This window comes from Panthera pardus, unplaced genomic scaffold (assembly GCF_024362965.1).
Source record: "Panthera pardus isolate Hobbes unplaced genomic scaffold, ASM2436296v1 HiC_scaffold_7, whole genome shotgun sequence".
Taxonomy (NCBI): domain Eukaryota; kingdom Metazoa; phylum Chordata; class Mammalia; order Carnivora; family Felidae; genus Panthera; species Panthera pardus.
In genome coordinates this window covers 49,526,639-49,539,488 of record NW_026527002.1, presented here as the reverse complement: position 1 = coordinate 49,539,488, position 12,850 = coordinate 49,526,639, and the positions used below count along the sequence as shown (strand labels likewise).

General features: G+C 42.0%; 1 protein-coding gene and 1 long non-coding RNA gene across 3 annotated transcripts in view; one reads left to right on the top strand and one right to left on the bottom strand.

Moving 5' to 3' along the window:
* The window catches only part of LOC109277950 (uncharacterized), a 208,381-nt gene extending 206,419 nt beyond the window's left edge, over positions 1-1,962 (bottom strand). Inside the window, exon 1 of the long non-coding RNA XR_008420086.1 lies at positions 1,593-1,962. This is a non-coding gene — a long non-coding RNA (uncharacterized LOC109277950). The remainder of the gene's footprint in view (positions 1-1,592) is intronic.
* A 604-nt stretch (positions 1,963-2,566) lies between these two features.
* Positions 2,567-12,850, top strand: part of LRP12 (LDL receptor related protein 12) — a 74,125-nt gene continuing 63,841 nt past the window's right edge. The window contains exon 1 of one of the 2 annotated variants that reach the window (XM_019467884.2): positions 2,567-2,713. In XM_019467884.2, coding sequence (XP_019323429.2) covers positions 2,635-2,713 — 79 coding nt within the window. In that variant the 5' untranslated portion in view covers positions 2,567-2,634. The remainder of the gene's footprint in view (positions 2,714-12,850) is intronic. The other variant, XM_019467883.2, reaches the window with a different exon arrangement.

Sequence of the window (12,850 nt, the reverse complement as noted above, 5' to 3'; positions counted from 1 at the left end):
CTTCTAATCCCTTAGAATAGATATTTATTAATTTTTTGCAATGAGAAACAAAATACTTAGGTTTCAAAGGTGTTAAGATAGACACCTAGATCAACAGTTCTCAAAGTTTTATCTGAGAATCCCGGGGAGGGACATGAAATCTTCCCTTTGCCAATTGTGTATCTGTGTGAGTCTGAATTCTCTTCATATACTTCAACCAAAACAACATATTGCAACAGATTGAATGCAGAAGCAGATATGAGAATCCAGCTGTCTTCTATTAAGCCAGACATCAAGGAGATTTACAAAGATGGAAACAATGCCACACTTCTCACCAACTTTTGTTTTGTAAAACGAAGTTAACTTGTAATTTTATTTTCAGTGAATTTACAAATATTTTAAACTTCTGTTTTAATTTCTAAACGGTAAATATCCCTAGATAGGAACTACATAAACAAACGCTCTTTGGAGTCCTCGCCAAATTTTAAGTGTTTTCAAATGGACCCTGAGACAAGTTTGAGAACTTGATACATCCCAGAAGACAGGTCTGGGTGGAGGACCAAGTATAGTTGGTGGGAAGGGTGTCAATGCATGTGTCACGGGACTGATGACACTGTGCGCCCTGTCTTGGGGATACTGTTCCTTGAATGGGAATGGTACTAAAAGTGGAGAGGGGAAGATGCAGTCTAGGCTCTCTTCGTTTTGTGTCCTGTCCTACGCACAGCTATCATGGCAGTGCAATTTCTAGAAAAAGGTCTAAAGAAACAATGAAATAGAATCCAGAATCCTAAAACTAGGACAGACAACTGCTGGCTGTTTAATGAAAAACAAAGAAGCTGCTGCTTCTTCTCCAATGAGAACGGAAAACACTTTTTGGATTTCCATTGTTTTTTGTTTTTTCTTTTTGTCAGCTTATACAAAATTTATTAATTGTTGGATTTTCTATTGTTTTCTAATAAGCTTTTTTTTTCGAAATACCATTTCCTGGAAAAAAAAAAATTTTTTTTTTCAAGGGGACGAATCGGTAGAGGATAGAGGCAAAGCCTAACTGTACCTTCAAAATGTATATCTTAAAATTTAACATTTACCTCCTATGCACTAAGCATTGTGCTACAGAGTAAACTGTGACACAGGGGAAACAGTCTTGAATTTGGAATGAGAAAAATTGTTTCAAACTATTTATTTGCTGTATCGTTTGGGGTAATTTCACTTCTCCGAGTCTCATTTTCTTATTTATAAAATGTGGGTAATATTATTTATCTCACGAGGCTGTTGGGGGTTAAAAAGAGTTAACCTGTGTCTAGGAGACAGCATAGCGCATTGTAGGTCTTCAATGAATAGCCAGGGGAGTGCATGTAAAGGCCAATGATATCAGTAAGGGAGAGGAGACGTATAGACACTTTAAAAATAGACAAACACTTTAAAACTACACGGCGGAAGGTCTGACGTGCCAGTGTCACTACAAAAGTATCTAGAAAGTGCTACGGAGTGTCAAGGGAAGGAGTCGCACTCGCTGTGATTGGGAGAAGATGCTTAGGGAAATTAGGGAATGTAGAGAGACACCCCACGCCCCCCACCCTCCGCACCTTCTCCAGCCGCGCATCCCGCCCTACCCTGCGAAGTCAAACTGCTTCCCGCGGCTTCCACGCTAGACTGGAAGAGCACCGCGCTCTAGGCTTGCTGGACTCTCGCCGGGCACCTTGAGCGTGGGTGTCCAGCACGAGCATCTCAGCACGCGTGCACACTAAGCCGGCCGGAGACGGCAGCACTAAGGCACCCACACACCCTGAGCTCTGCGCAGATAGTAAGCGGACGCAAGCAGGGGTAGGGGAGAGGAACTCCCAAGTTCCTAGCAGCCGTTCACCCACTCTCCCCGCACGCACAACCATCCTCAGCCTCCCAACTTGCCCTCACACCACCCGTAGGGGCAGCGAGGAGGCCTCCGACTGCGGCGGAGCTCCGCTGCGGGGCCCCGCTCCCCAGCTCGCGGGAACCTAGCGGCCGGCGTTCGCGTGCTCGCTCATCGATTGGCACTGCCTTACTCCTCTGGCACTACTCGCGGGGAAACGGTCCCCGAGACTTGGAAAGACCGGCTGAACGCGGGGCGGGAACCAAGACAGGCGGGCCAGGTGATTGCCGATCGCACGGATGAGCGCGGGTCCCGGCTCGCGCTCCGTCTGGCGGGTGGCGGCGCCGGCTAGCCTGTGCGGTGCGAGGCCGGAGTCGGCGCTTCCGCCGCCCCCTCTCCCAGCGCCTGTGCGCGCTCGGCCTGCCCCTGCCCCGGGGAAAGCGCCCCGCGTAGGGCTGTCGCGCCGCCGGAGGTGGGAGCTGGCGTGCTGAGGAGGGAGGGCCGGAGGGAGGGAGCGCGGGCGGGCGACGGCGGTGGCCCCTCCCCTCCCCCTCCCGCCGCCGCGCAGCGCGCAGGGAGCAGCCGGGGGCTCGGTGGCGGCGGCGTCTGGCCCCAGCTCCTCCTCCTCCTCCTTCTCCTCCTTCTCCTCCTCCTCCTCCTCCTCCTCCTTCTCCTCCTTCTCCTTCTCCTCCTCCTCCTTCTTCTCCTCCTTCTTCTCCTCCTTCTTCTCCTCCTCCTCCTCCTCCTCCTCCTCCTCCTCCTCCTCCTCCTCCATCTCATCCTCGCTCCCTCCATCTGCCGTGGTTATGGCCCGTCGCTGGAGCACAAAAGAGTCTCCGCGGTGGAGGTCTGCGTTGGTCTTGCTTTTCCTCGCGGGAGTGTACGGTAAGTGTCCGCGTCCCTGCGCCCCGCTGACCGAACAAAGCTGGGGCGACCCTGGGCCCCGAGGCCTCCAGGACAGGGGTTCCCCGGGAGAACCGGGGAGAGACCCCACCGCCGACGGGACAAAGACCCGGCGAGGGGTGGATGCCCCGGAGGGGTGTCCACACACGAAGATGCTTTCGTCCGCTCACCACCTCTAGACCCTCGGGGTTGTCGGAGAGGGGTTTGGGCGTCCCGGCCGGAGGGAGTCCCGGTGGAGCGAGGGGGTGGTGGGCGGACTTCCCGACCTGGACTCGAGGGCCCCTTGCACAATCCACGCACACAAAGATGTATGACTGTGAGAAGGAAGAGGAGGTCGCCCTCGCCGCTCTCGGGACGGTCCTGCCACCCCCGACCCTTCCGGGGTCAGGAAGTTCTCTCCCCAGTGAAATTCCCACCGCACCAATTCCCCATTCTCCCCACTCCCTGAAAAAGCAGCCTACCGCTCTCGTCCCACTCCTGCACCTCGGAGGCCGAGGCTCCGCTGATCCCGGGCGTGCTGGATCCTGTCCCTTCTCTGGGAGCAGTACGCGGGAGAAGGCCAGAAAATAGTTTCCAGCCCCACCTCACTCTCTCCCTTAGGGCGTAGATGTCTGCCCCGACTCCTGGTTCATTTGTCATTTCATCCATCATTGGCCGCTAATGTTGTCACTGTTGCTTCATTCCAGTCTGTGGATTGCGTCGCATATACACACTCCTTTGAGGTTGAGAGAAGGCTGGAGACTGTGCGAGGTCTAAGCTTTATGTTACATCAGGGTCTGAACTAGAGCTGAATGGAATTAATTAGAAAGAACATTCATTGCTTGAGACTTTGAGTTCCACTTCTGACTTCACCGTTCTTAGTTTATCAGTTGAACGCATTGAAAAGGTGTTTCTGTGAACACGCTTAACATTTACTACTTAGCGTGGTGTTTTGATATCTTCAGAAGGAAATACTGTAAATAGGAGTTGCCATTCCTTGAGAAATTTCACTTATAAGACATCTAAGTCATTTGCCACGAACACTAATTCCACTAATGGTATGGTGATGGGAGTTCAGTCAGTATGTACTTCATGAGCAATATTACCACTTTTGAAGCATTTATCTGTGGAATCGAATGCGAAGGTAACTGTTAGAACCTGAGAAATTACTGCAAATGAATTTAATGACCGTAAGTTAACATTTACTAGCAACCGAAATAGTTTTTCAGTGTGATTCAAAATGTGTTGCTCTCTGCCTGATCTGATTAATGTATTATTATACTGTTTTATATATATTATACATTATATATAGTGTGCATTTTCGTTTGTTTAGGGCGGAGGAAGGTTTGCATTCGACGTGGTAATTGTGAATGGTATGCCTGTGTGTGATCAGAAAACCCTGTGCGTGACTTTTGAGTATTAGTTGCACCGAGTAGCTGTGATTCCCACTTGCATGATGACTTGTGGGTTTGGGTCTACACCAGAGATCAATAAGCTATTATGTTGTTTCTTCTAGCCTGAAGGTGGGTATAGTTCTGCCCTAGGTTTGGTGTAATGGCCCAGAAGAGAGAAGAAAGCAAGAAGGCATCTTTAATCTGGGGTGATTAGAAGTGTCCTGCTTTGTCCTCTGCTATAGTCAGAATTGAATCCTAGTGATGTCTGATCAGAATAGATAAATAAATGAGCTCTTTTAGCTCTTTCATGAAAATCTGTGTCATTAGTGTTTGAACTAAAAGTCTTTTTGCCTCCAGGGATAAGAGGCTGTGAACCTTGTAATTTGTCTTGGTACATTCTTTTGTACTTGTACACAAAACGACTTTCTAGTAGGTGCTTATCAAAGATTTATCTTTTTGGAATTTATGTTTAGTGACGAACTGTTGGTAGGCAAAGAAGGAAACTCCTTTTCCAGCAGTGTGGGACCATGTTATGAAACTAGCAAGTAATTGTGCCAGGGTTGATGTCTCCAGCCACAGCAAGTTTCAAAGTATAAGAAAAAAGGAGGTAGTGAGCCAGGCAGAATATTAAAACTATGTGAGCAGAGACCCTTCACCCTGTAACTGGGGAAGTTCTCTTTACAGCTATACTTTTGTCCTCTTTTGTCTCTCCAGCCGTATGTGGGTTTATATGAGGAAAAAAAAAAAAGCTATAACAATAATATGGGGGGATGTGCTTCTATATAAATAGTGGGGTTTGTTTAACTTGAATATGCCTAGTGAGGAGTATTACTGAGAAATACTCATCACACTGGGCCTTTAGAACAGATATTAGGTGTAATTTATGAAACTGCACCTTATGCATCAAAACGTGTTTTTAAATGGCTTCAAAAATAATTAGCAATTATTGTTAAAACAACTGAGTGTTGAGAGTAACTCTTAACATGGCTCAGTGAAAAAAAGCAGGTTGCTCAATATGTAGGCAGTTCCAAACTAACTCTTCACAGAATGAGTCTTCTGCATTAATGGCAGTAATAAATGGCTCCGGGTTGTGTCTTGAATCTTGGAACATTTCATGTATCTTTTTAAAAAATCTGGGGGCGCTTGGGTGGCTCAGTCAGTTGAGTGTCGTACTCTTGATTTTGGCTCAGATCAAGATCCCAGGGTTGTGGGATGGAGCTGAACGCCGAGCCTGCTTAAGATTCTCTCCCTCTCCTTCTCCCTCCCTCCCTCTCTCCCCTTGTCCCCCTCTCCTCCCCCGCCCCCCCCCCCCCACCTTGCTCAGGGCTGCACTCTTTCTCTCTCAAATAAATAAAATAAATCTGTTTATTTTGGCTTTTATTCTCTTCACATGGCCATTTTAGTGGCCTATGTTTGTGACTGTTAAATGTGACCATATTAGTGGAATAGTGTGACTGTTTGACTTCCAAGTTACTTTTCTGAATGTTAAGGCCTTACTTGAAACTCTAAATTGTGATATGGAGTATAGTAATGTTTTTTAGAAGTAGCTGTTTGGTGGGGTGCCTGGGTGGCTAAGTCAGTTAAACGTCCGACTTTGGCTCAGGTCATGATCTCACAGTTTGTGGGTTCGAGCCCCGCGTCGGTCTCTGTGCTGACAGCTCAGAGCCTGGAGCCTGCTTCGGATTCTGTCTCCTTCTCTCTCTGACCCTCCCCACTTGTGCTCTCTCTCTCAAAAATAAATAAATGAAAAAACATTAAAAAAAAAAAAAGTCGTTTGAGAACCAATAATTATCTTTCAGGAGCTGCTCTATCTTAGATGTATAACTTAACTATTGAATGTCCGTGAGAGTTAGTAAAAGTAAAAGTTGACTTCTGTCTTTGGAATTTGGAAGGAATAAGAACATTAGTGGAAACAACTGTGAGCTTTGCTGGGCACTGTCCTAGGCCGACTATAGGAGAAGGTGCTTTTTCAGATCTCACATGGGGATGTCTGGCTTTTGCAAGTGCATGGAGGTTTCCAGAAACTGTCTCCTAGTCAACAGAAGCTGTTGGTTGGCTCATCTCCCAAGCCATAAGTTGGTAATTGTAACAGTTCCATTGCTTTATCCTTTTTCCACTTCCCGATCAGTGTTTTCTAACTTTTTTTTCCTTACTGAAACCCACCCTTAAAATACATTTTATGTTACTCCCAGTACACAGAACAAAACGAAGACCATGAAATAACACTTTTACTACCTGTGATGCACCCAACATTCTTCATTTGCTGGTTGGACTCATTATTTTGGACCCATTAATAGATTGCAGTTCCTAGTGTGAGAACATGGCCCTAGATGAAGTTTTAAAATGTAATTTGAAATGTTTGTGGTATTTGTATATCATTTTACAATAGCCTTGGAGAACTGCAGGTGGTTAGTTTGTGGCTACTTGCTGCCAGAGCATTTGATAGCAATAAGAACTCTTCTTGGCATACATGACTGGCCTGTGATAAAATTCTTCTTTGAACTGGTTTTCGGCTAATTATAGTCAAAAGTCTTTACCATACACAGTACTGTTACAGAGGGTTGTGGTAACATAAAATACTCTTTTTACCTTGCATTTTCTATCTAATGGTAAATCTTTTCCCATGAATTTTGTGGAACATTCAACAGCATTTTATAAATTTCCAGTTTAAGGATAGACTAGAAGTTCCAATTTTAGAAAGGTTGTAGAAATAACTGGAACGTGAGGAAAAAAATCTAAACCAGATTCCAATTACTTCTAAAAAAGTCAAGCTTGATTACATAAAATATGTTGAATAAAACTGAATTAATTGCTTAACATAAACCCTTCCTTGGGTTTAGAATCTAAATTATATCCATATCCTGGGGAGAATATGAAGGTATACAGCACATTTCTTAAAAATTATTAGCAGTTATCGGGCAGAGACTATTAAATGACCACTTTCAGAGGGCTAGCTATGTTCTAGGAAGAATATGGTGGAGATTTGAATGATGTATCATAAATGGTTTAGAAGGTTCCTAGAAAGTAAAATCTCTGACAAAAACATAAAAGTGATGTCAGGCTGAAAAGTGAGCAGCAGTTAAAGAAAATGGAAAGAAAAGACTGACTTTTGTGGTTAGACCATTTAAAGCTTATCAAGAAATTAAGGGAACAGTGAAACCTTTTTGTGTGTCTGATTTTTGTAGTTGAGGTTTTTTCTTGTTTTTTTTCTTTTTCTTTTCTCAATGCTCTTACAGTTTAAAGAATGAAAGGTAAAAAAGGGAGGTAAGTAAATATAGATGAGATTTGTATAGATTTAAGCAAATAGAACATGTTTTTATTTTAGAATAAGTATTAATCTTGTTCTTTCTGCAAGTCTTTATAGGTAAGTGGAGGTTGTTCTAAACCTAGGAATTGAAGTTGAGTTAATGATCTCTAATTTCTAAGGTCACCTTTCCCTCTTGTTTTCTTTTTCTCCTCCCCCTCCCCCACCCCCACCGTTTTTTGGGGAGAAGTGAGTAATAGATGTACACTACTTAGTCCCATTTTCTAAAGCATAGGATTAGATCCTGCAAATACAAGTTACCAGTCCATCTGTTGAGATGCATATCATCAGTCTTTTAAGTATATGCAACAATAGGTTTATATATAGATCTATCTTTCTATGCATATTTTCAATACTGAATTAGCTTAAGGAATTATCACTGTCTAAGCAAAAGAAAGAAGGGAAGGAAACTAATGTTTATTAAATTAAGTTTGTAACATTTATTAAGTTCAGATTCTGTGCTTGGTTTTTATTTATTGCCAGTTAATCTTCAGTAGGTCTTATTCAGCAGTCCTATCAGGTGTTTGCCCCTTTTCTATAGAAGAGAAAATTGAAGCTCAGAAAGGTTGTGCCTTATCTAAGATCCAACCACTAAGGAGTAGTAGAGCTGGGATTGCAACCTAATCCTGTCTCTTTACTCATTCGTTCAGTTAGCAAATATTCCTTGAGCGTTTGCTTTTGTCTGGCACTGTGTAAGGCACAACAAGCTGATGGACCTAGTTTCTGCCCTCATAAGGTTTATAGTCTAGTGAGTAAGTTACAGTAAGAAACTCACAAGAGGCTGAGATAGTGAATAACAGACACAGGGTAATTAGAAGACTTCCTTGCGGAGACATTTGTAAGACCCAAAGGATGGCTAACCATATTATGATTGGGAAAAGAGATCCTTGCACTTGGGAACCATGTTTGAAAGACCCAGAATCAAGCAGGTGCTGATGTAGAAGAGCTGATGTGTTGTAGGTAAATGAATAAAACCAGTGTGGATGGAGCACAGTGGTCATAAGGGAGACCGACAAGGTGAGCTTAGAATCTTAGGCAAGAACTCAGGGCTTTGGAAACCGTGGTAAAGAGTTTGGGTTTATTTTAAGTGTAACTATATAAGAGGTTTAAGTGGACCTGGTATGATTTACGGTTTGAAAAGAGTCACTTTTGCCCGCTGTGTGGAGACTTGTGAAGTAGACAAGAGTAGAGATGGGGTGATCAGGCTTTGGCTGTGATCCAGGTGAGAGACTTGGGAGTTTGGACAAAGGTAGTAATAGTGCAGATAGAAGAGTATGGATTGGCTTTTTGCTAGGAAAGAAAGGGATGCTTCCTCTCTTGTCACAAGAGGGAAGGAGGAAAATACTGGCTCCAGTGTACTTAGGCCTCTAAGTTTCAGGGTGGGAAGATAGAGATTTCTTAAAGTAACATGACATGGGATCTGGCGAGTGGAGGAGAGAGGAGAGGTTCCACAGTTCATTAGAGCAGTTTAGGTCATTAGGAAGGTAAGTTTCTATTATTCAGTCTAGAAAAGGGAAGGCTAAGAACACTCAGTCCAAGAAGGGGTATTGTGGTGAACAGCTCTACAACACATGACAAGAAGGAATGAGGATTTCAGTTAGGGGAGAGGCTTAACAAGTGGCCTGTGGAGAACCCAGTTCTGAAGACCATCAGTTTTGTCAATGAAATAAGTATAGAACATAACTTTCTACAGTGTTTTAAAAGTATTTCATCTCTCTCTCAAAAATAAACAAACATTAAAAAATAAGAAAAGAAGAGTATTTCAGGTAAGAAGCAAAGGATAGAACAAAAGTTAGATTTCAAGGACCTGTTTGCCCAAGTTAAATGCTTTATATTAAGTGGTCAATTAAAGATTGCTTTATGTCTTAGAAAGGGCAACAAAAAATTAAGTGACCTTTTTTGTCTTTATTCCCCTGGGTTGCAGTTTATTTACAGAGGATACAACTTTAGAAGGTCCCAAAATTTCAAAATAAATGAAGCTGACAAAGTAGTTTTATAGTTGACTTTTAAATATTTGATAACTCACTGCCCTGCTAGTATCAGTTTAGTGAAGAAGCGAAATGGTTTGACACTCACGTTTGTACCACTGAATGAGAGTAAATTGGTATCTACCTTTAATTTACTTACATTTCAGTTTTTAGAGAAACAGGAAATTGTGCTAGTCTTTTAATGCTGAATACATTACATAGCGCACAGTACCACATTTGGTAGTTGAGATTTACCTCTTAAGTAAGAAAGCAAGCCTTTCCTTAACTTAATTTCATTGATTATTAAAGCATCATTTAGGTGTTAAGTTAGCAAATTGGAGAAAATCCTGTATATTCTGAATTAAAAATCAGTTTCTTGAAATTATTATTGCCCATTCTAGTGACACTAAAACTTTTCACCAAGACTTAGAATATGAGGGTAGGTATAGAGGAAACTGAATTTGATAGCAGTGATTTTGCCTAAGGTTCACATACCTCTACTGCTGTGTTCTCTACTCTTTGTGTACAGGCCCATCATTTTTGTTTTCTTTTTTTTGTCTACGTTATTGTAACAGCTCCCAACTAATCATGACTCTAGTCTTGTTCAGATTTTTTTTTTAATTTTTTTTTTAACATTTATTTATTTTTGAGACAGGGAGAGAGACAAAGCATGAACAGGGGAGGGGCAGAGAGAGAGGGAGACACAGAATCTGAGACAGGCTCCAGGCTCTGAGCAGTCAGCACAGAGCCTGACGCGGGGCTCGAACTCATGGACCACGAGATCATGACCTGAGCCGAAGTCGGACGCTCAACCGACCAAGCCACCCAGGCGCCCCTAGTCTTGTTCAGATTTAATCAGATACACAGCAGCAGCCAGAGTGGCTTTTCTAAAGTACAGATACAGTTATGTAACTTTCTTGCTTAAAACCCAACAGTAGTTCCCTGTTCTTAAAATACAAGCATAATTCACTCGGTCCTTCATAATCTGGCTAGTTTTTACCTTTTTCGTCTCTTGTTACTTCCCTTCACCACTCCCTACCTTCCACCATGTTTCTGCTATACTGAACACAGTTCTCTTATCTCCTGGCCTTTGCACATTCTGTTCCCTCTGCCCCTTCCCTTCCTTCCTCTATCACTTTCTTTGCTAAGCTAACTCCTGCATGTCCTTTGGCTTTCCTTTAGATACTCCCTCCTTTGGGGAGTCTTCCTTAAAGGTGCCCTTCTGAGAAGCATCTCACTTCTTCTATACAGTATTGTTATTGGGCTCTTTTACCTCTGTTTCCTCCTGGAGCAGCACTGTCCCACAGATAGATAATGTGAACCTCAAATGTAAGTCATATACCTAGTTTTAAATTTTCTAGTAGCCACATTAAAAAAAAAGGAACAAGTGTCATTAATGTTAATAATTATTTAACTCAATACTGTATATCTAAAATACTATCATTTTAACATATAATCAATAGAATAGAATTACTGAGGTATTCTACAGTGTTTTTTATATTAAGTCTTCAAAATACAATGTAAGTTTTATACCTGTAACCCATCTTAATTAGAGTAACCACATTTCAAATGCTTATTAGCCACTTTGGAAATCATATCTATTAAAGTTGTATATAAACATGCCCTGTGATCTAGCAATTCTCCTCCAAGGTATAAACTCAACAGAAGTGGGCACATAATGTCTGACAAAAGACAGGTACAAGATTATTCATAGTATCCTTATTTGCTATAGTCCTGGACTAAACCCAGCCCCTGTGTCCATGGGCAGTAGAATAGATGAGTTAATTATGGTGTATTAGCATAAGGGAACATTGCAGAGCCACAGTTCTCAAACTTGTAGGTTTCAGGACTCCACAATTAAATCTAAAATGACAGTGAGAAATCCAGTACATGTGACCATAAATAGCATACATTAAATAAAAATACGTAAAATGACAACTGTTTTTTTCCAAACAAAAATTAGTGAGAAGAATGGCATTGCTATACATTTTTGCAAATTACGATCATGTCTGACTTAATAGAAAACAGGTGATTTCCCATGTCTGTATCTGCAGTCAGTGCACTGTGACATGTTTTAGTTGAAGTGTAGGAAGAAAGCTTGTCTCACATAGATGTGTTACGATAAAAAGAGAAGTATTTTAATAGCCTTTTCAGATAAATGTGAATATTCTTTGATGTGCCACCAGAATTTGAGAAGTAGTAGTTTCTTAAGTTTAGTTGCAACATGGAATCTGAAACCATATCTAAATGAACTCTGAAGGGGTTTTGGGGGTTCCCAGGAATCCACTGCCCATATTTTGAGAATAACTTTCTACAAAGTAATGAAAAAGAACAAACTACTGATACAGGTAGCATGGGTGAATTTCACTTGTTGATCAAAAGCAGTCAGACACAAAATTATAGAGTATTTACTATATGGTCACAATCTTAGAAGTTAGGGGGCACCTCAGTGGCTCGGTTGGTTAAGCATCCAGCTCTCTGCACTCACAGCTTGACATTCTCTCTATCCCTACCCCTCTTCTGCTCTCTCTCTTTCAATCTCTCTCTCTGTCTCTTGGACTCTCTCAAAATAAATAAACATTTTTAAAAATTAAAAAAAACTTTAAGAAGTTAGAATACAAGGAGAGTAGTTCCCTGTCAGTGGGAAGCAGGGAGGTTGTGATAGGATGAGCAGGGTAGCTTTTGAGCTGCTGGTCCTGTTCTGTTTCTGGACCTAAGTGAGAGTTTGCACAGATTCGGGGTTCTTTGGTGATAACTTGTGGAACTGTAAACATTCAATTAATGCACTTTTTTGTATGTATATCTCCGTTAAAAGCTAAGTACTTTTTTAAAAAATAGAATCATGTTAGATAATAGTATGTATGGAAAGTTCTCTGGTAGTTTATATTCTCTCTAGCGTTTTCTGCTTTTGTTCTTTAATTTTTTTCTTTGGGTTTGATAATTAAAAAGAGTTTTAAAACTTTGGAAAATTCTAAACATATTCAAGAATAGAGAAACTACTGTAATTAACCGGATATACCCAATATCCAGCTTCAAAAAATTATTATATGGCCAGCCATGTTTTATCTAGACTTCTACTCACTTCCTAAACACAAATGATTTTGAAGCAAATCCCAGCTAATTTATTCATATTTCAGTATGTATCTTTAAGGTGTGAGGGCTTTAGGGGTGCCTGGGTGGCTCAGTTGGTCGGCTCAGCACCTGACCTTTGATTTTGGTTCAAGTCAGTTTGAGTCTCGCGTCTAGCTCAACACTGACAGTACGGAGGCTGCTTGAGAGTCTCTTTCTCTCTGCCCCTCCCCTGCTTGCTCTCTCTCTCTCAAAATAAATAAACTTAAAAAACAACAACAACAAAAAAAAGATGTGATGGCTTGAAAAGAAAAGCTCATTACCATCCTCACACTTAAAACATTAACAATTCCTAATTATCATCAAATACCCAGCCATGTACATATGGCCCTGGTTGTCATATAAG